The sequence below is a fragment of the Lepidochelys kempii genome, chromosome 2 (genome assembly GCF_965140265.1).
Source record: "Lepidochelys kempii isolate rLepKem1 chromosome 2, rLepKem1.hap2, whole genome shotgun sequence".
In the NCBI taxonomy this organism is placed as follows: Eukaryota; Metazoa; Chordata; order Testudines; family Cheloniidae; genus Lepidochelys; species Lepidochelys kempii.
The window spans coordinates 104,034,841-104,057,470 of record NC_133257.1 but is presented as its reverse complement, the minus strand read 5'-3'; the positions used below and the strand labels follow the sequence as shown (position 1 = coordinate 104,057,470).

General features: G+C 39.6%; 1 protein-coding gene across 8 annotated transcripts in view; it reads right to left on the bottom strand.

The window, feature by feature from the left end:
* Positions 1–22,630, bottom strand: part of ATP9B (ATPase phospholipid transporting 9B (putative)) — a 296,321-nt gene that overhangs the window by 217,973 nt on the left and 55,718 nt on the right. For 6 of the 8 annotated variants that reach the window (XM_073331800.1, XM_073331797.1, XM_073331798.1 and 3 more), the window contains one exon: positions 4,787–4,845. The exons of the other annotated variants lie outside the window; for them this stretch is intronic. In XM_073331800.1, coding sequence (XP_073187901.1) covers positions 4,787–4,845 — 59 coding nt within the window. The remainder of the gene's footprint in view (positions 1–4,786; positions 4,846–22,630) is intronic. 8 annotated transcript variants of the gene reach the window in all.

The following is a 22,630-nucleotide window of genomic DNA, read 5'->3' as shown; positions in this document are numbered from 1 at the left end:
ACTAACATTTCAGAGTTATGAACAACCTCCATTCCCGAGGTGTTCGTAACTCTTAGGTTCTACTGTAAGACATCTTGTGATATGCTGTTGGTAAGCTCCTTACACTTTCTTTGGAGTACTGTCAGTATAAATTTCCACACAAAACTGAGTTCAGTGACATACCATATTTCTAATATACAATAAAGTCCTACAAAATGTAATAGGAATTGAATCAATAGGGTTCTACACAAGTCACCCTAAAAGCCTATGTAGTTTAATAGGGAATTATATATTTTCTACAGGTTTTGTGACGATCACAGAAGAGATGTAAATTTGCTATTAAATTCAATAGAACTTGATTACTGTGTGTATCTAGTCCTCTAAGTCATGAAGATAACCTTGAGAACAGAATTTAAATAGAGGCAGAACTGTGTCCCTAAGCGCTGGCTTAAACACAAAACTTGCACCAATTGAACTAAAATGTATTACTTAAATCTAGGCCAACCTCTATGTGGAAACCCTTAAACCAATCAGTTTACTACTGGCTTTCAGAGATTTAGAACAATCATTAGGAGCTATGGAAGCTTCTGGGTGCTGACAACTTTCAACAATCTGGCCACAGCATTTAGATGTCTACATCTGGCTGACCTCTTCTGAAGAGTCTAGTGCCCCAGAGGCTACTTTACTAATTATTTATGGCCATATTTAAATTAAAAACCTTAATTTTTAATGAAGCTGCCACAGACTTTTCTGTCTGCTGCACCAGTGTTGAAGAATCCAGGAACCTTGCTGCAGAGTTTCAATCCAGTTTATTGTGAGGTGCATGGAACCTTGATCTGAATTTTCAGAAATTTCTCCTTTGGTATATGCAATATGCAGTTACAGCCTGAGTTCAGGAAACTCCATCTGAATTCATAATCTAAGTCAAAGCAAACATGGACTTCTTATGATTGATTTTTAGCTTCTTAGGGGAGACTTGTTACACAGCATCTGAAGGGCTATCTAGATACTTCTGAAGAATGAGCTCTGAGAAAGCCAGTTGTCCAGACAGGGGTACATATGGCTGCCTTGCTATTTTAAGTGCGCTACTACCATTGCCAGAAATTTAGTTGAAACTTGTGCTGAAAGACACAAAAAAGAAAGTACTCAGAATGGTCATTGCCTACACAGAACCTCATGTATTTTCAATTCCAATAGACTGGTCCAACAAAAATGTGCAAATAAGTACATTTTAAATGGAGAGCTGCAACCTAATCTTGTAGGCTTAGGGAAAGAATTATTTTTGTTTGAGCATGGGGAAGGAACAGGAAGGAAATTTAATCCCTTCCCTACCTACTAATGAGGGGCTTCCGCTGTTCAGTTAGAGGAAGGAATTCACTTCCACCTTTAGCACGTTCTTATGAATGAGATCCTTAAAAAAGGGAGGGGAGAAGGACAGAGCAAGTTGGAGTGAAATTGAACAGGGTACCCTTTCTGAAGGGCTTCTTGGATTCCTTTGTCAGTAATAATTCTAGTCCATGCAGTAAGAAAGGAGGAAGAATAATCCCCAAAAGGGAGTTTAGGAAAAATGTATACATACATAAAGTTTAAGGTAGGGCTCTCTGCCAAACTGCCATTTGCTAGATGACATGTCAGATGAAGTGGCAACAAATGTGAGTTTTGACTTTTGATGCCTCCTTCTGTGTCTGGTAGAGAATGACTTGATACTGACCCTATGGTGCTGGGAGAAAACCAGCCTCTGCTATCTGCAAAGTCAGATTTCCAACATGAGCTTGTCTGAGAAAGACCCAAGGTACCGAGATTCCTCTGACCGGAAAGCCTTAAGTTGATTTTCTTACGATAAAGACTGCACGGATCCAAGAGGATCCTAGGGCAGTGGCTCTCAACCTTTCCAGACTACTGTACTCCTTTCAGGAGTCTCATTTGTCTTGTGGATCTCCATGTTTCACCTCACTTAAAAACTACTTGCTTACAAGATCAGTCATAACACAAAAGCGTCACAGCACACTATTGCTGAAAAATTGCTGACACTAATTTTACCATATAATTATAAAATAAATCAATTGGAATATAAATATTATACTTACATTTCAGTGCATAGTATATAGAGCAATATCAACAAGTCATTATCTATATGAAATTTTAGTTTGTACAGACTTCACTAGTGCTTTTTATGTAGCCAGCTGTAAAACTAGGCAAATAACTAGATGAGCTGATGTACCCCCTGGAAGACCTCTGTGTACCTGTGGTTGAGAATCACTGGCCTAGGGCACATGGACCTCTCAGTCATTATATATGCCCATACTTCATATGTATTTTCTCATTACAGGAAGTACAGAAATTGAACTTGGGGTCCATCATCATAGACCAGTTCCCTAATGAACTGGAATGAGCAATTGGGCAAAAACAAACATTTCTTTTTAAAAAAAATCAAGAATAATTACAACATGAGACAAAAAACTAATTTAGACAAAGAAAGAAATGACCAAGTGAAAGAGGAAGAGGAGACTGAGGATTCCCAGTCTCTCTCAGCACTGGAGTCAAAGATATGGAATAGATTTGGTGCACGGCTCTTTAAGCAACTCTCATATTCAAATGTTCAACTACATAAAAGAACACATGAATGTTTCTACTGTTTTCTAGAAGGTGCACACACTTCTAGCACAAGTAAAGATCTGTGCTGACTATTTTTTTTTTAAAACCTCTGAAAACAAAACTTACAAGACATATTCGGGAAATATACAAGAATTTCAATTTGCCAGTGAAAGACACAGAACAAACAAAATCAAATGAATGAAAAAAAGATAGATTAATAAGGCCAAAAGGGAACCACCAAGATCATCTGTTCTGAACTCCTATATAACATAGTCCATAAACATTTACTCAATAATTCCTTCAGTGAAAGAAAATCAAACTACTTATAAATATAAATGCATATGTTTATATTTAATTAGGACTATAATTAAATTCAAACAAAAAACAAAATTGCTTGAAGATTCTGAAATAAAACTAAACTGGTCTAAAATATTTGTAAGTAGTTAGTATTTCATAAGTAACTATTCCAATATACTAGTGCTGTCAACTGATCGCAGTTAACTCACATTATTACTCAAAAAAAAGAATCACAATTAAAAAAATTAATGCAGATTAATCGCAGTTTTAATTGCGCTGTTAATAAAATACCAGTTGAAATTTATTAAATATTTTGGATGTTTTTCTACATTTGCATATATACTGTATTCTGTGTTGTAATTGAAAACAGTGTGTATTATTTTTTATTACAAATATCTGCTCTGTAAAAATGATAAAACAAATCGCATTTTTCAATTCACCTCATACAAGTAATCTAGTGCAATTTCTTTACCGATAAAGTGCAATTTACAAATGTGGATTTTTTTTGTTACGTAACTGCACTCAAAAACAAAACAATATAAAACTTCAGAGCCTACAAGTCCACCCAGTCCTACTTCTTGTTCAGCCAATTGCTAAGACAAACAAGTTTGTTTACATTTACAGGAGATAAGGCTGCCCACTTCTTATTTACAATGTCACCAGAAAGTGAGAACAGGCATTTTTGCATGGCACTTTTGTAGCTGGCATTGTAAGGTATTTACATGCTAGATATGCTAAACATTCATATGCCCCTTCATGCTTTGGCCACCATTCCAGAGGAGATGCTTCCATGCTGATGACGCTCGTTAAAAAAAAAAAGCGTTAATTAAATTTGTGACTGAACTTCTTAGGGGAGAGTTGTATGTCCCCTTATCTATTTTACCCACATTCTGCCATATATTTCATGTTATAGCAGTCTCGGATGATCACCCAGCACATGTTGTTCATTTTCAGAACGCACTCACTGCAGATTTTATAAAACACAAAGACGACACCAAAGTAAGATTGCTAAAAATAGCCACAGCACTCGACCCAAGGTTTAAGAACTGAAGTGCCTTCCAAATCTGAGAGGGACGAGGTGTGGAGCACGCCTTCAGAAGACTCAAAAGAGCAACACTCTGATGAGGAAACTACAGAACCCGAACCACCAAAAAAGAAAATCAACCTTCTGCTGGTGGCATCTGACTCAGATAATGAAAATGAAAACACGTCAGTCCGCACTACTTTGGATGGTTATCGAGCAGAACCCATCACCAGCATGGACGGACGCATGTCCACGGGAATGGTGGTTGAAGCATGAAACGACGTATGAATCTTTAGCGCATCTGGCACAAAAATATCTTGCAACATCGGCTACAACAGTGCCATGAGAACACCTGTTCTCACTTTCAGGTGACATTGTAAACAAGATTATCTCCAGCATATGTAAACAAACTTGTTTGAGTGATTGGCTGAACAAGAAATAGGACTGAGTGAACTTGCAGACTCCATAATTTTACACTGTTTTATTTTTGAATGCAGCTTTTCTTTGTACATAATTATACATTTGTAAGTTCAACTTTCATGATAAAGAGATTGCACTACAGTACTTATATTAAGTGAATTTAAAAATACTATTTCTTTTGTTTTTTTACAGTGCAAATACTTGTAATCAAAAATAAATATAAAGTGAGCATTGTACCGTTCATATTCTGTGTTGCAATTGAAATCAATATATTTGAAAATGTAGAAAACATCCAAAAATATTCAAATAAATGGTATTCTATTATTGTTTAACAGCATGATTAATCGTGATTAATTTGTTTAATCGCTTGACAGCCCTACAATATACTTTTCTTCACTTTCAAAAGACAGTCAGCATAAGCGTTAATAGTTGGCATCTTTATTGTCTAAAATATATTTTAAAAGCATCAACCTTTTCCACTATGATGAGGTCTCCAACTTGTATGTCTGAACTCTTAACTTGCACTTTACCTTAAAAAAAAGGAGAAGTTTAATCAACTTAAGAAAATATCAGCAAAATCACACGAACACAAATTGTACTTCAAGAGAATATTACTGTTTTGGGAAAACAACGTTATGAAGAACATAAAACTGATCTTTAAAGGTGTATTCAAAATTAAGTAGTTTTAAACTGTCAGACTGTCACCAAATTATTTATCCTAATAATATATTCAAAAATTCATGCTGTTGTATTTATCAGACTAATATAACCAGGTGTTACAAGAATAAAAAGCTGTGGAAGATGCTTGGGTATGATCTACTGCACTAACATTAGGGCTGAAAAAGCACATGGAGTTTTTCAACTCATCTAGTACAAACCAGTTCTGGTCCTGACCAAGTCAGAAGTAATTACCTGTATTGCTGCAGAGTGCCCTAACTGAAATGAGCTGCTCGTCAAAGGCCAGTTACAAGTGGGCAGCTTTATACAATCACTAAAGTCATTGTTGCAATTGGCTGTGACTGACACTAATGCTGGCAGTCACAGTGGAGCAGATACACCAAGCTTTCAATGGTATAAACAATTAACTACTCTCTCATTTCAAAAGAAATACTTCTAGATCAGGAAGTTGGCAAAATAGCTCTCTATCTTTTATCTGTCTGAAGTTAGAGGACTTCACTCTCCAGAGCCGTCAGTCCAGTAACTGCTATGAATGCTAAATTAATATTTTAAAGAAAAACTCAACATTTATGTAATAATTTAAATCTTTAGAGCACTTTACAAACATTAACCAATAAATCCTCACACCAAGGTAGGTAAGGTAGGTAAGTTTCATTAGCACCATTTGATGGGTGCATAGAAAAGGCAGAGAGATTAAGTGACTTGCCCAAGGCCACAAAATGAATCATTGGTGGGCCTGAATTAAGAGTTCAGGAGTTCCTGTATCCCAGCCCTGTGCTCAAACCACCAGATAATGTTGCTTTCCCGAAGGACCAAAAACACACAGACATACCTCGAAAATAGAAAGACTAACGCATCAAGTATTTATACCCTCTTACAAGAAAGAACTTCAACAGATATCAAGTTTTGCAACCCCTAACTAAGCAGAGAATTTTTTATTTTATATATAATATACATAAATAAAAGCTCAAGAATTGAAATACACAGCTAGACAACTGCAAACTTCTGTTTTCCCCTCAAATTTGATAGATTGAACTGGTATCATGTAGCTTACAATCAGATACTGATAATTATCGCCATTGCTCACATGTATTAAAAATAAAACCTTTTGGGGAATGAATACAAAGTGAAATTCTTGCACTATAACAAAAAAAACTAGAAAAGAGTAATAAAACATGAATTTATTAAAACAGTACATTAGCAGTTTAAAATATTAACTAAGGAACAGAAATATTATGGAAAGTAGGTTATTAATGCATGCAAGTTGTTTCATCTATCAGTGTGTAATTAAACAAAACAGAAAGGAAAACCAAATTGCAATCCAGAGAGCCAATTCTGCAAATCTTTATTTACCTGGGAAATCCCCTTATGTGAATTCAATGTAATTGCTCATGTGAGTAAGCAAAGATTTGCAAGACTGACATCAGCAATAAATATGTTTTGAGCAATTTTTGAAAACAAGTATTTTTAACTCTAAACATATAAATTGGTGATGGCTTAAAATTTGGGTGTCAGTCTAATTAAAAATAAATGAGCACAGCTCACTGAGTTATCATCCTTGAATACACTTTTCACAGCATCAGGATTTCTAAAACATGGAAACATCTGAAAAGAGAATTAAGAATTTTGTTTGAACTGAGCATATCCCTCTTCAAGAATGCCAGTCTTCATTACTGACTGATAAGAATCTTTTACGTATGTTTCCATTCCTGATTGCTATCAAACACCCCTCACCCTTATTTTTTTTTTTAATACACGTCTTCATGCCGACCCTTAGAACCAGGGCTTTGGAGCTGTGCTCTGGCTCCGCTCCAGCTCCAGGCAAAAACCTGTGCAGCTCCACCGCTCTGGAGCTGCTCCACGCTCCAGATCCGGGCTCCGCTCCAAAGCCCTGCTTAGAACTCTACCACATCTTCAACAGTTGAAGGAAAAAAGTATCCCCTGACAGAGCAGATGATTGAAATAATTAATGCTTCATGCCTGCAGTTTTTCTGAGATGTCCAGCAGGAATTTCAAGACAACAGTGAATGTTTTCTGCGTAATAATTTTAGTCTGAATCAAGTCTACTAGCAGCACTAAGATCAACCACTAACATAATATTTTGACTATGCATCAATATAGTAAAACACTACTACTTTGCACTAGCCAGTGAAGACCCTTTACAGATTACTGAATATTGACAATTAGTAAGTAACAATTAAAAGAATCAACAAAGTGGACCATAACATATACTTAACTAATTTATGCTAACAAGTTTCTAACACTATTAAAATATATCACAGTAAATATGCAATTTTGTGGAAGTAATTAATTCTTAGTAATGTGACCTCAGAATCTTTGAATGTGAAAATGGCCACGTTTTTGTATGAAATATCAAGATTTGGGTCAGTGACATGCAGACTATTAATGAAAGCTAATTCAGTAATTGTTAAACAGATGTGTTCTCATCTGTTGAAACAGTCCAAAATATCCTTCAATTGTTTGTTCTATTTTGCATTAATGTATTTTTTTAAGTCAAATTAGGGCTCCCAAAACTTAACAAGTTTAGGTTCAGTAACATTAAGGGATATCTTAGGAAGCTGTACTTATTTTCAAGACTTCAAATTCACTTTCTATTTTTTAGTCACAGCAAATCTCTTGTTTTAGTTGGTTCCCACACTTTTTCCATCTACATTGCAGCCCTTTATTTTCTTCAAATTTTACAGCATATATATCCTAGTGTGTGAAAAAATCCAGTTGTAATAACTAATTAATACAATGTGACAGATATGGGAGTTGTAGCCTTAGACCTATGCCCTATATTCTGTCATTTAAGGCCCAAAGCATCCAGGGACACCAATCATATTGCCACTAACAGCACTCTTATTCAGTTTAAGGCTTTGAATTTGCCCTCTGTGGAATTCCCTCAGCCCCTCCCCCCCAAAAATCATGTTCTAGTGGTAGCTACATAAAGGATCAAAGGCCATTAAGTCTCACAAATAAGGAAAAGGAAAAGATGCAAAATCATCACAGTCTGTTATCATCACAGGGGTTATCTTAGGCAAGCAAGAAGTAACTAAGGTTGGCTGTAGGTATGTAGGATAGAACTTTCATATCATTTCACAGAGTCCTAACAAATCCTGGAAACTTTACTGTTCATAATGAGTTACCTAGACCATCACTTCAAGTTTAAAGGTAATATTAACATAGTAAGTCATTAATATTAAACAGTAGTGCATTTTATGGAATGTCTTATTATACATTTATAATTTTATATTTCATGGTCATAGTTGAAGAAAGCATGCTTAAATTTTGGTCTGTAGATCACAGATTATTATTTCTTCAAAATGAATTGGAAGACAGATAGGACATAGCAATGTCCTGTTAAAAGACATCAGTAGAACATGGCTCAGTAATACAAAAAGTAGTTTAAAAACTTGAAACATCTACAAAGAATACTTTCCTTAGTCTATCAGAATGAAGAGTCATCATATACCATTTCAGAGAACATTAAAATAATGCAATATTACATCTTTAGTGAAGGCACATTTAGAGAAAAAACATGTTATTCACTGCATAAATTATTTTTGCAAACTATTTTTCCCTCTAAAAACATCTCACTAGCTAAAACATTCTTTACCATCTGTGTAATTACCAATAAAAAGTCCAAAGCTGTCAGAAGTGGCTGCGCATCTAGACTTTATAGTCCACCAAGGCGCAAGCCTTTCGCCCAAAGCGATATGCAGAATTGCGCAGAACTAGAACGCAGAAATAAGTGTCTATAGTAATTCATTATACTCTGAAGATAAAGACTTTTGAAGTGAATTGCAATGATTTGAAAACACTAATAAATATTTCATATGTGCTAACAAGTATTTCCTACTAAAGACCCTAAAAGCAAGGTAAACAAAATATGCAGTTGGTGTAATAAAAAGGACACCATTCACCTTTTTATGGCACATGTTCTCTAATACATAAATATTATGCTGATAAAATAGTAACTTTTCTATGAAGATAGAATTTGCCAATAATATGACATGTGATTATATGATTTCTCATGCATTGTACTCTACTTTAAGGACTACCCCTTTCTGAGCTGGTCATAGCCCCTGCCCCTAACCACTCGTATAACAACTCTTGAATGGAAAGTGTTAATGAGTGCAGTGTTTGAAAATTTTACCAGACACCTACTAACCTAAGTACTCAACCTACTAATCAGAGTATATATGAAAAAAAAAAAAATGGGGAGATGGGGAAAAGGTTAAAAGCCCATGGACAGGATGCTGGTATTTCTACTAGCATGCTGTCACTGGGACTTTCTTTCAGGCTCTATCTTTCATATGGAGCCCATGGTTAGTATGTGTAACCAGTTTAGAGGTACAGGGAGCAGGAACTGCCTATATTTTCTCCCCAGTCTACTGCCTCTTTTCTGATGCAATGGGAGAATAGGGCCTGACTACACTTACTCACCCAATCTTCTGACTGCTACAAACGAGGAAGGAAAAAGAGACACAGTTACTCTATCTCCTCCAGACTGATTTTAGAGTCTTCCCGCGCATAAGTAATTCCAGTGATTGCCTCAGCTGCCATTCATAGCTTTCCCAAGCAGCAGGATGAAATTAACATTATTCTTGACAATGCAAACTGTGTCCCAAGGGTTCTGAATAGTAGAAATGAAGCTGACTACCAACATGAGGGCTTTCTGTTTGCAGATTCAGGAAGGTATCACTTGATCAATTCACATGTGACAGGTTCTGTTTAACTTCACAAAGACCAGATTTCTTTTTTAAGTTAAGAGTTTAAGTTTGGTAGAAATGGAAGGCTTTCATCACCTTTTTCACTCATCCCAGGCTAGTGGGTTTTCAAGTCAGATAAATGTGGATCTATGCAAGATATTATAAATTAGAATTAAGAATTTCCACTGAGATGAAAAACCAATTTCTGAAGTTAACCAGAAAGAAAAACAAAGCAGTGATGTACATCCACAGCGCAATGATCATATAAGTCTGTTAAAGTTTTCTATTTTCTAGTCAACAAAATAACTAGTACCACTTTTAGGAAAGTGGAGAAAATTCCAGAATTATGTAGCTTACTGCTACATAATAAAAAATACCAATTGAAATATGTTAACATTTCATCTCTCTAAAGATGTAAACATTACTACATAGATCTTAATTCTTAAAATTACAGTGTTAATGAGATGCCTCAGTATGACAAAACATTCAGGCTCCGTAAGGAAACCTCAATATTTGTTAGGTACTATGTTTATAGTACACTCAAATATAATTGCAACTTGGAAAATTATTTCAAAAAGGTTAGAAAAAATATGAAATTGTTCCTATTTTAAGCAACTGAATACATATAAAAACGGTCCACAGAGAAACACATGCCACAAAACAGAGCAGTGACATTGCACCAGACAAGATGAAAAGCCTGAACATCCTGGTTTACAGAAAGAGCATGACCTGACGGGCAAGTAAAATAGAATATTTTGTTGCAAGACAGTTGTAAGACAATAATTGTTGCTAAGACTAATCTACACTAGAAGTGCTGCTGTAGCACGTCTGGTGAAGACGCCCTATGCCGATGGGAGAGAGTTCTCCCATCAGCATAATAAAACCACTTTCATGAGAGGCGGTAGCTATGTCAGCGGGAGAAGCTCTCCCATCGACATAGTGCTGTCCACACCGGCGCTTACTTCAGTGTAACTTAGTCGCTTAGGGAGGTGGCTTATTCACACCTCTGAGCAACATAAGTTACATTGACATAAGTGGTAGTGTGTACAAGCTCTTAGAAAGTTAACCAAGCACCCCAGTATCTAGCTTAGGGAACTGATAGTACTAATTGACCTACAGCTAGCTACTTGTTGCTGAAGGTGATTTTTCATTTAAAAAGGAATGAGCAAGATTATGTGTCAACCAGTAGGGAGTGGAGGAACAAGAGGATGGCTCCTGCATCTGTCTGTGCAACTGAAGTGACACTGGCTTCAGGGACACATATAAGGAAAATCCCATCAGCATAATAAAACCACTTCCATGAGAGGCGGTAGCTATGTCAGTGGGAGAAGCTGCTTGAAACGTAATGAGCAGAACCAAGCTTGTCAGTCACTGGCAGGGTGGGAGTGACCTAGCCCTTGTTCCTTTTAATTAGACTACAACTATCAAAGTTTTCTATTATCTAAAACACAAAAATAACTAATAGCACTTCTAATCAATGGGAGAAAATTCCTAGCTATTGTAGCCCTGGCATACTACGCCTAATAAGTTATTTAGCACTTTCCAAGAAGTGATTATTCGGTCCATAGGCGCCCCACCAATTTTCCTCTGGAGTATTTCAATGACAACAGAAGCTGCTTTGCTCACGCACTGCTCTACAGGTATGGAGCTACGTGTGCCAAGAAAAACCAAACAAAACACACTATGTCCCATTGCCTGGGATGAGAAGTAAAGGGTATCTAAGGCCTGGTCTACAGTATGTGGTTATTTCAGAATTAGCCGAATTAATTCGAAATAAAACTGAAACCATCCACACGACCAAACCGTTTTTTTCGATTTAAAGGGCTCTTTAATCCGATTTCTGTACTCCAACTCAGCAAGTGGAGTAGCGCTAAAATCGAGATCTCAGTTACAGGTACTGTGGACGCAATTCGATGTTATTGGCCTCCGGGAGCTATCCCAGAATGCTCCCTTGTGACTGCTCTGGACAACACTCTCATCTCTGATGCACTAGCCAGGTAGGCAGTAAAAGCCCCGGGAACTTTTGAATTTCATTTCCTGTTTGGTCACCATCAGCACAGGCGACCATGCAGAGTCCACCATCACAAGAGACCACGCAGCCCTGGATTCACAGACGAGCTCCCGCATGGTCCGAATGGGAGGTACTGGATTTCATCGCATGTTGGGGGAGACGAATCTGTTATGGCAGAACTACATTCCAAAAAAAGAAACGCGAATACGTACGCTAAAGTCTCCAGGGCCATGATGGAAAGAGGCTACTCCAGAGACACACAGCAGTGTCATACAAAAATCAAGGAGCTCAGGCAAGCATACCAAAAAGCCAGGGAGGCAAACAGGTGCTCTGGGTCACAACCCCATACATGCAGCTTCTACCATGAGCTGCATGCAATTATGGGGGGTGATGCCACCACTACCTCACCACTGTCCGTGCACACCTGCAAGGGGGAGTTGCACGGAACGAGGAGGATGAGTTATTGGAGGATGAAGAGGAGGACAGTGCACAGGCGGCAAGTGGGGAATCAGTTTTCTCCCCTAGCCAGGAACTAGTCTTAATGCTGGAGCCAACAGACTCCCACAACTCCAAAGGCGGGCTCCCGGACCATGACCCTGGAGAAGGCACTTCTGGTGAGAGAGCCTGATCAGAGCGACGTGGTGGGGGGTGGGGGGAACCCAGCCGTGCTGGGCTGTTCGCATTTAGTATAAAGGGCTCATCCCTGCTCAGAGCCTCATAGGAGTCATGTGGTAGGTGGGGGGGGGAGGGAATTGTTGTATGTAGCTATCATCCCAGAGAGCCTGCAGGCCTCCTTTTATATGACAAACCCACCAGGCATTGCTTGCTATGGGAAAGGGGGCCTGGCTGTTTGAAAACACTGAAATGAATGCAGAAGAAGCAGAACCCCACGTGCCCCTAGGGTTTACCATGGCTGACTGCAAACTGAATTCTGTTGCCCGGCCGTGTGTGATGGCTTACTCACACCAAAGTGGCAGGCACTTCAGTATAAGAGGCAAAATGCGACCTTGTACAAAAAGAACATGTGCTGTGTACTATGAATTGCCTGTTTCACTGAGAAAGAGTGTCCCCCTTTGTTCTCTAAAATATCACTTAAAATACTACCCTCCCTTTTTCTCCTCTCGCAGGTGCAAATGTTTCAATGTGGCCCCTATCTACTCCATCTGAAAGGCTGGTCAAGATTAGAAGGCGGAAAAAATGAACTCGGGACGACATGTTTACCAAGTTCATGCAGTCCTCCCGCACTGATAGGGCCCAGCTGAAAGTGTGAAGGCAAACAATTGCAGAGTCCCGTAAAGCGCTAAATGAACATGAAGAGAGGAGGGACGCATGCGATGAGTGCAGGCAGGATGCTATGGTCAAGCTCATGGGGGAGCAAACTGACATGCTCCGCTGTATGGTGGATCTAATGCGGGAAAGGTAGCAAGACCACAGACTGCCACTGCACCCCTGTATAACCGCCCTCCCTCCTCCCCAAGTTCCATAGCCTCCTCACCCGGATGCCCAAGAACACGAGGGTGGGGGGGGAGGAGGGAAGGCTACAGGAACCCACACACTCAAACCCAGATGATTGCACAAGCAGCAGAAAGCTGGCATATCCGAAATTTTGATTTGGTTTCTGGACTTGTCCTTCCCTCCTCCTCCACACTCCCCCCCAGTCTACCTTCCGATTTCTCTCAATGCGTTGTGCAACAAATAATAAAGAACGGTTTTTAAACAATTGTGACTTTATTTCCTTTCATATATATATAGGGGGCGGGTAACTTCAAGAGAAACAAACAACTGCCACACCGTACCCTGGCCAGTCATGAAACTGGTTTTCAAAGCTTCTCTGATGTGCAGCACGCCCTGCTGCACTCTTCTAATCGCCATTGTCTGGCTGTGCAAAATTGGCCACCAGGCGAGTTGCCTCAACCTCCTACCCCACCATAAATGTCTTCCCCTTACTCTCACAGATATTGTGGAGCACACAATAAGCAGCAATTACAATTGGAATACTGGTTGTGCTGAGATCTAAATGAGTCAATAAACTGCACCAGCGCGCTTTCAAAGATCCAAAAACACATTCTACCAACATCCTGCACTTGCTCAGCCTATAGTTGAACTTACTTACTACCTTACTAATGTCCAGGGTGCCTGGGTACGGCTTCACGAGCCATGGCATTAAGGGGTAGGCTGAGTCCCTGAGGATAACTATAGGCATTTCAACATCCCCAACAATAATGTTCTGGTCTGGGAAGTCCCTTCCTGCAGCTGTTCAAACAGACCAGAGTTCCTGAAGATGCGAGCGTCATGCACTTTTCCCAGCCATCCCACGTTGAGGTGGGTGAAATGTCCCTTGTGATCCACCAGTGCTTGCAGCACCATGGAAAAGTACCCCATGCGGTTTACGTACTGGCCGCCCTGGTGTTTCGGAGCTAAGATAGGGATATGCGTTCCATCTATTGCCCCGCCGCAGTTAGGGAACCGCAGCGCATTAAAGCCATCCACAATGGCACATTTCCCAAAGTCACTACCCTTGATAGCAGCTGGTCAATGATTGCATTGGCTACTTGCAGCACAGCAGCCCCCACAGTAGATTTGCCCACTCCAAACTGATTCCCAACTGACCGGTCACTGTTGGGCGTTGCAAGCTTCCACGGGGCTATGGCCACTCGCTTCTCAACTGTGAGGGCTGCTCTCATTTTGGCTTCAGCGCAGGGGACAGCAAGTCACAAAGTTCCATGAAAGTGGCCCTACGCATAGGAAAGTTTCACAGCCACTGGGAATCATCCCATACCTGCAACGCTATGCGGTCCCACCAGTCTGTGTTTGTTTCCCGGGCCCAGAATCGGCGTTCCATGGCACGAACCTGGCCCAATGCCACCATGATCTCCCAATTGCCACATGCCATGCTTCTAGGAATGTCTGTTCCATGTCCTCATCAGTATAGTAATCGCACAGTCATTGCTTCCTCGCATGGTTTTGCAGGTACTGCACACACTGCTGGATAATGCGTGAGGTATTTACAATGGTCAAAACTGCAGTGGAGATCTGAGCAAGCTCCATGCTTGCCACGCTATGGCGCCTGCATGGGTAATCCTGGAAAAAGGGCACGAAATGTAGGAGAGCAGAATGGCAGGGGAAGAGGTGCTGTTCGGTTCACGATAGCCAAAAAAAGGTGGGAAATGGTTGTCTTCTGTGGCTTTCACGGAGGTGGGAGCCCAGGACAGACAACATGGAGAAACTCAGTAGCGCGGCAAGAGTGGGAGAGCAGAGTTGGCAGCAGAAGCTGTGCTGCTCGGTTCACGATGGCAGAGCAGAGTTGGCAACGGAAGCAGTCGATGAGGAAGAGAAAGAGTAGGTATTATACAGATTACATAGAAAGATGAGAGGACATTCGATGCTAGCCTTGGTACTGTGGATGCACTCTGCTGAATTCACGCGCTTTAGTGGGGACACACAAGACCGAATGTATAAAATCGCTTCCAAAAATTAGAATAGAATAATTTTGAAATAATTTTGTACTGTAGACGTACCCTAAGAGGTGTTAGATATAAATGGTGCCTGCTAGGATGCAGCCCAGCAATGAGAATCAAAACACAACACAAACTAGAAGTCTGAAGTACAAGCCTTTCCAGGCTACTACAGCCCTGGCAGAAAACATGGAGATTACTTAAACATTTAACCCCAAGATTACTTCAAAGTTTGCCCTCAATAATGAGACTGCCATGGTGCCCACTGTGGAATCCACTGGTGAGAATTCTATTTCTATGGGAATGGCTGTGACCTTTACCCAGGAAAACACGACTGTATTTTCTTTCTGTAAGTTAACAAAGTCAGATTAGGACATTTTATAGACTGTTTTAGCAAGTCTTTCCAGACACTTGGTTTTTGCAGGAATTTCCTATTTGGGCCTAATGGCATCCTCGAGAGATTTAGCATGCAAGGGGACCCTGAATTCTCATTTGGATCCTGAAGGGAAGAAATTCATAGAAGCCTCTTCCCTTTTCTTTACACTCATTTCCCCTTCTCCTTTTTTGCAGGACTGTCCAAGGGAAGAACTAATCCCACAACTCTTCTGAGAATTATCTCAAATATTCTAGAGCAAAGAGTTTGCCTTAAGTCTATTCTTTCTGGACCATGGCTTCTGACTAAAACAGATGGCCATCCTCTAAGAAGAAGAAAAGAAGTTTTCCAGATTTTTCCTCAATGTTTTGATATTCCATGCTTCACAGCTTTAGGCTCATGATACTAGAGAGTGGGGAGACAGCTTAGAAAGGAAAGTGGAACTATAAAACTCCTGAGAGAAAGATGCAGTACAGAGAGGTTAAATGTGTTTTGCGCCTTTTCTAGCTGGATTATTATGCTTTGCTTTTGACAGCTCTTCCAATTAAAGGGAAAGAGAAGAGGCATCTCTGAACACAAGGACATAAGAATGGCCCTAATGGGTCAGACCAATGGTACTTCCTTTTATTTTAAACTTACTGCCTATTAATTTCAATGACCCCTTCTTCATTTGTTTTGGGAAGGGGTAAATATCACTTCCTTGTTCACTTTCCCCACACCATTCATGATTGTACAGACCTCTATAATATCCTCCCTCTTAGTTGCTTCTTTTCTAAACTGAACAGTCCCAGTCATTTTAATCTCTCATCAAACAGAAGCTGTTCCATATCCCTAATTATTGTTTTGCCCTTTTCTGTACTTTTTCCAACTCTACATTTTCTGAGATGGGTGATAAGAACTGCATGCAGCATTCAACGTGTGAGTGTACCATGGATTTATATGATATTATGGCATTATGATATTTTCTATCTTATTATCTATCCCTTTCCTAATGGTTCATAACATTGTTAACCTTTTTGACTGCTACTACACATTGAGCAGATGTTTGCAGAGAGTTATCCATGGTGACTTTCTTGAACAGTGACAGCTAATTTAGAACTCATCATTTTGTATGTATAGTTGAGATTATGTTTTCTAATGTGCACTACTTTGTATTTATCAACACTGAAATTCATCTGCCTTTATGCACTTCATCTGAGCTGACTGCTCTGAGGCAAGACATCCCTGCGCCAATCTAGCAAAAAGTGGTCTTGTAAGATACGTAGTTTCTTTAGCCTCAGAATATGGACCTAGTGTTTGATCACAGGAAGTGTAGGGCTCCATCCACACATTCCATAATATGGGAAGAAGAAAGGCAAATTTTTCCTTTCTACTTTCTCTATTTTTGCCCATCAAGAAGTGTTGAAGGGGGAGTAGTTGTTGCAGTGCCTAACTGAAAGAAAAGGTGTAAAAAAAGCCCACAGATAAACCTGAAGCCTGGCTGCACAGCTCTGAAAGGACTTGATCACTTTTACATGCATCAGTTTTTGCTCTGCAGCAAATACATCTGGAAAAGCTTCCATTAAACTGAAGAGGGTGAACAAAACTGATGGAATCTTCAGTGCCTGGGCCACTCCCATTCTGCTAGAGACTGACAGGTCTGGTCATTCCACTCTTAAGCCATGGCAGTCTGAAGACCTATTAAGGATCTGTAGCCCTTTCTATCTAGAAGACAAATTACCTTTATCGACTAGGACTTTGTTTTCGTAACAGACTAGGACAAGAAAATGAAAAATGTAGAAACCAGTTTAAGACATTCAAAAAACAGGCTAAGAAAGTAAACAAGAGACACCTGAGAAGATGAGTTCATGTGAAGGATATGGAAGACAAATGCATATTTGGCTCACCTATCTAAGAAAATCCAAGAATCTACTGATATTTAATCTCCTGAAACAAAGGAAGTGACAGAGAAGACCAATCTTAAATAGCACTTTTTATCAGCTCCGGATTCTCCTTATCCTATATATAACTAATAGCTAAGGCTTTTTTCTGGAACAGGCAGCCTAGTACATAGCAGTGAGTACCACTGACACTGAGAACTCTGATTCAAGACATTTTCTGATTAAAAACAAAAGCTCCAAAACATCAGCAAGTCTTAATGGGAGACCAGCATCCTGTAAAGTTGACATTTCTTATGCGAACAACTACAGTCAGGTCATAAGTTGACATTTCTTGGCTTTTTACTTGTCAGTTCACACTACCCAAGGGATAAGTCTTTACATAAATATCCCCCAGAGGTACTGAAAACAAAGTGTTTGACTATGACAATACTGCATATAGAGAGGCATTCACAAGTAATTCGCCCCGCAGTAGCCTCTTTTTTTGGTACATGTACTCTAAGCCCAAGAGTAAATTGCACAGCAACACAACACTATTGCACAACACTATAACAACAACTGGATCAGCTAAAAGTGATTTTAAGAAAGAGAAATCAAGGAGAAGGGAGGATTGTTAGAGGTCAATGGAATGGATTCAGAATTCATCAACTCCCACTTTTCCTATCGACTTATACGTCCCTGGGCAATCTGCTTAACCTCTCTTTACCTCAGTCTTCACATATCTGAAATGAGAGCAATACCACCTACCTCAGAGGGGAGGTCTGAAGTTTACATGCTTGTAGAGCAATTTGAAATTGTTGTACAGATGATGCTATATAAATGGAGCATATTTTTAAAGTGCAGTTCTACTAAAAAAAGTTACTGTCTAAAAATGTCATCAATTTTCATATTTTATTGGGTCTTACGATCAGGTGTGCACAATTGAAAAATATTTTATTTTCAAAATAAGCTTTGCAAATTTAACCTAGAATAAGAAACTGAATTTCTTCATTCTCATGAATCATTGCTGCTAATAAAAATTCTCCAGGCCAAATCCTAAATTATACCTATGCTAATTATGTTTACAGGTGTAAGTATCTAATGTAATCGTTGATTTTGTCATTATCCACAAAAAAACGCTTTTTCAATCCTGCTATGCTCTTCACCTCAGTTGTTGCTTCTGGCAACGAATTCCACAGATTTTGTGGGTTTTCTAAAAGTATTTTCTTTTGCCAGTCTTAAATTTCTTGTCTTTCAATATAATTGAATGTCCCCGTTATTACTGTCTTATTGGAGAGGGTAAAAAGGATTTACCTGCCCTATTCTCTTATTTATTTTATATACCTCTACCATGTGCCCCTGTATTATAGTCTCCTTTCTAATCTAAACTCCCCATATCTTTTCAATCTCATTTCACAAAGCAGTTTTTCCATGCCTCTAATAATTTTCTTAGCTCAGTAGTTGCACCATAGTTAAGGTTGTGATACACAGTTCAGTTTTAACATGAGCTTTTAATCTTTATTTTGTAACTATCTAATTGAAATAAAAAACAAAACAGAATAATAGTCATTAGTCACTAACCTATTCTGTAACTGTTTTTCTTCAAGATGTGTTGCACATGTCCATTCCACTATAGGTTTGTGCACACCCAGTGCACTAGAAACAGAGATTTTTCCCTTAGCAGTACCTGTCGGGGCAGCACATGTGCCCTTAGCACTCTCCTACTGCTGTTCAATTATATAAAGGACAGCACTGTCCCCAATCCTCTTCCGTTCCTTCTTACCTGATAGAGATTCTGATATAAAGGGGAAGGAGCATGACACATGGAATGGGCATGGGCGACACATCTAAAAAAACAACAGTTACAGAATGGATTAATAACCATTTTTTCTTGTTTGAGGGATTGCATGTATCCATTACACTTCAGGTGACTCACAAGCAATTCAATCCGGCAGAGGGTTTCAGAGTCTACCTGAACAACGACTGAAGAACTACTTGTCCAAATTTTGCATCCCCTCTGATACAGCACAGTGACTTGTAAAAGTATGCACTAATGACCACGTTGCAGATTTACAAATGTCCCTGAGAAATACCTCAGTCAGGAAAGGTGTGGAAGCTGCCTGGGCTCTTGTGGAGTTTACAACCACCCTGCTTGGTGGAGGTACTTTTGCAATGTCACATCACAGACTTATGCAGGAAGAAATCCAGGATGAAATCTTTTGCGTAGGCCTTTTATCCTGTCTGCAACTGAAATACACACCTGAGATGATCTAAATGATCCTGTTCTGTCCAAGTAAAAAGACAGTGCTCTTCTGACATCAAGATCTGAAGTCTTTCTTCATCCTTATGAGAACTGGGTTTAAGGACAGCATGTCAGTAAGTATACTGCTTTATTGAGGTGGAACGCAGAGACCTTAGTACGGAACATCTAGGATGATATAATATACCTTGTCCTTATAGAGCACTGTGTAAGGAAGGTCCATGACCAACGGTGGGTGAAATGCAGAGATAGATGCCAGGTGAACTCTAAATGAACTAGTTTTCCCCCAGGTCAGAGACCCTGTGGGTTGGGGGATGGGTTGTTTTTTTTTGTTTTTTTTTGCCTTCCTCTTCAGCATGGGGCACAAATCATTTGCTGGTTTAAACTAGAGTAAATAGTGGATTCTCTGTAACTTGAAGTCTGTAAATCAAGATTTGAGGACTTCAGTAATGCAGCCAGAGATTATGGGTCTATTATAGGAGGAGATGAGTGAGGTTCTGTGGCCTGCAATACTCAATAGGCTGCCTGTAGGCCAAATGAGGCCCACCAAGGCTTCCTGTGTGGCCTACAAGTTCACCTTAAAAAATGTTTATAATTAAATTCACGAACCGAGATGCGCTGCCTATCATTTGCCTATGACTTCTTCAATAAGTAACTTAGTGACAGTACTTAATTTGTAATGAAAGAGGTGCTGTGGCACTGCCCTGGCATAAGTAAAGCACTGGCTGGGTGGCCGGAGAGCAGCAGCTGCTGGCCAGGCACCCAGCTCTGAAGGTAGTGCCATCACCAGCAGTAGCGCAGAAGTAGTAAACATGGCAACACACCATACCATGCTACCCTTCCTTCTGCCCTGCTGCTGGCAGCGGTGCTGCCTTTAGAGCTGGGCAGCCAGAGAGCAGTGGCTGAACTGGCCAGGAGCTGAGAGGTGCAGGGGCTATGAACTGTCATGCCTAGGAAGTGCCAGGTCTCAGCCCCGGCAAGCCCCAGCACAAATTAAGCACTGCTTACTGGATCTTGAGTTCTCGCGATAGCACTGGCTATGCTTGAGCTAGGACGCTACCTGTTTTTTCCATAAGTGATGGAAATGGAATAAAAAAGGAATGCAAGTGGGAGTAAATGTTGCGAAGTCGACAATGAAAGCCGAGCCTTTTAACCCAAACCGGACAGTGGATTTTTTTAGTATTATGCCACCTCATTTAAATGCAAAAGCTTTGTATTTAATATGCCAAATCACTGCACCCATCTATAAAGTCATCAACATGAGGCACCACTCTGAATCAATGCACAGTAACTTCAACGCGGCCCATCCTCCTGGCAATGTTGGAAAATGTGATGAAATTAAAAATCTGAAGTTTTTGTATCACACTTAAAACGTCATTCTCAGAACATCAGCGACTATAAAGGAAAAGCAATAATTGCTTTTCTTCGGATAATGCTAATACTAGCTAAAAAGAAAAAGCCTTTCCTGGATGCTGAGCTTCTGAAGGAGTGCACCTTGGAAATGCTGGAGGAGCTTTTTGTCAGAGATAAAAACAAAGATGACATTGTGAACCATTTGAAGCAAGTTCCCTTGTCTGATTCCACAGTAGTGAGAAGACTGGAGGTAATTGTCAGCACTGCTTTCTGATTTAAAAAATGCCAAATGCATATCTCTTGCAGTGGACAAATCAAGCGATTTAAGTGACACTGCCAGTCTATCGCTGTTTGTTAGATTTTATGACAGTGAAATTTTTAAGGAAGAATTTTAGTGCTTAAAACTACTAGAAACCTACACTACAGGAGAGATTTTTTTGAAAAGGTAAAAGGCTTTTTTGAAAAAAATGGTTTTGATCTGCAGCAAGTAAACTTGCTTGTTACAGACTGTGGTCTCTCCATGACAGGGAAAGAACAGGGCTTTGCTTCACATTTGGCAGTGATACACCCTTCATTAAATACACTGCACTGCATCATTCACCAGACTGTCCTGTGTGGTAAGTTGTCTGAGGACTTGAAAAAAAACAATGGGCATTGTGATGAGATTAGTGAATTACACATGCTCGACTTCTAGCTTGCAACATTGTCTTTTTAAACCTCCTTTACAAGACATTTCAGCCAAATGCAGCACAACAACATTTGCTGGTTAAGCATGGGGCGCTTGTTACAAAGGTTTTGTGCACTTAAAGAAATAATCAAATTTCTTTCACACCACAACAACAAGGCCTACGAGTTCCTGGGATTTACAAATGATGTCCCCTCTATGTCACAGGTAGCTTTTCTGTGTGACAAGCTTTAATTCCCTCAACTGGCAGCTCCAAAGCCATGCAAGCAATATCAGGGATCTGTTTGAAAAAGTGTGTGTCTTTCAAAGGCATCTTGAAATCTTTCAGGCAGTCTTAACAGGCAAGATGTTGCACATTTCCACATTGCATGTCATTTTGACAGATGCAACTTCAATGAAAATGATGCAAGAATTCCTAAACAATCTGATCGAAAATTTTAAAATGCAATTTGAGAATTTTAAAATTTCAGACGATTTGCTTCTATTTGTTCGTGATTCATTTCTTGTTTTTGCCAACAGACCTTGTCCTTCTGAAGCAAGGAACATTCTTGATTCAATTGATGAAGGTGCCTTTCGATTAGAAATGTTAAGGCTTCACAGCTCAGATATCTTGAAGGCAAAATTCAGAGAAGTAGAACTTTGTGATATCTGGATTCAATATCCTGACCAGTTTCAGAATAGCCAGAATCTAGCCATTTATCTTTAACAATGTTCAGATCAAAGTACCTTGGAGAATCTCAATTTTCTACCATGAACATTATAAAAAACAACATAGCAATCACCTGACAGATGAGCATCTTCACCAGTTCATGCATCCTGACTGCCTAAAAACCACTCTTCACAAAGCTTGCCAGAGATTGTCAATGTCACACCTCCCATTAGAGATTGCCACAAACGCAGGTAATAATACTGATTTATAAACTGCTTTA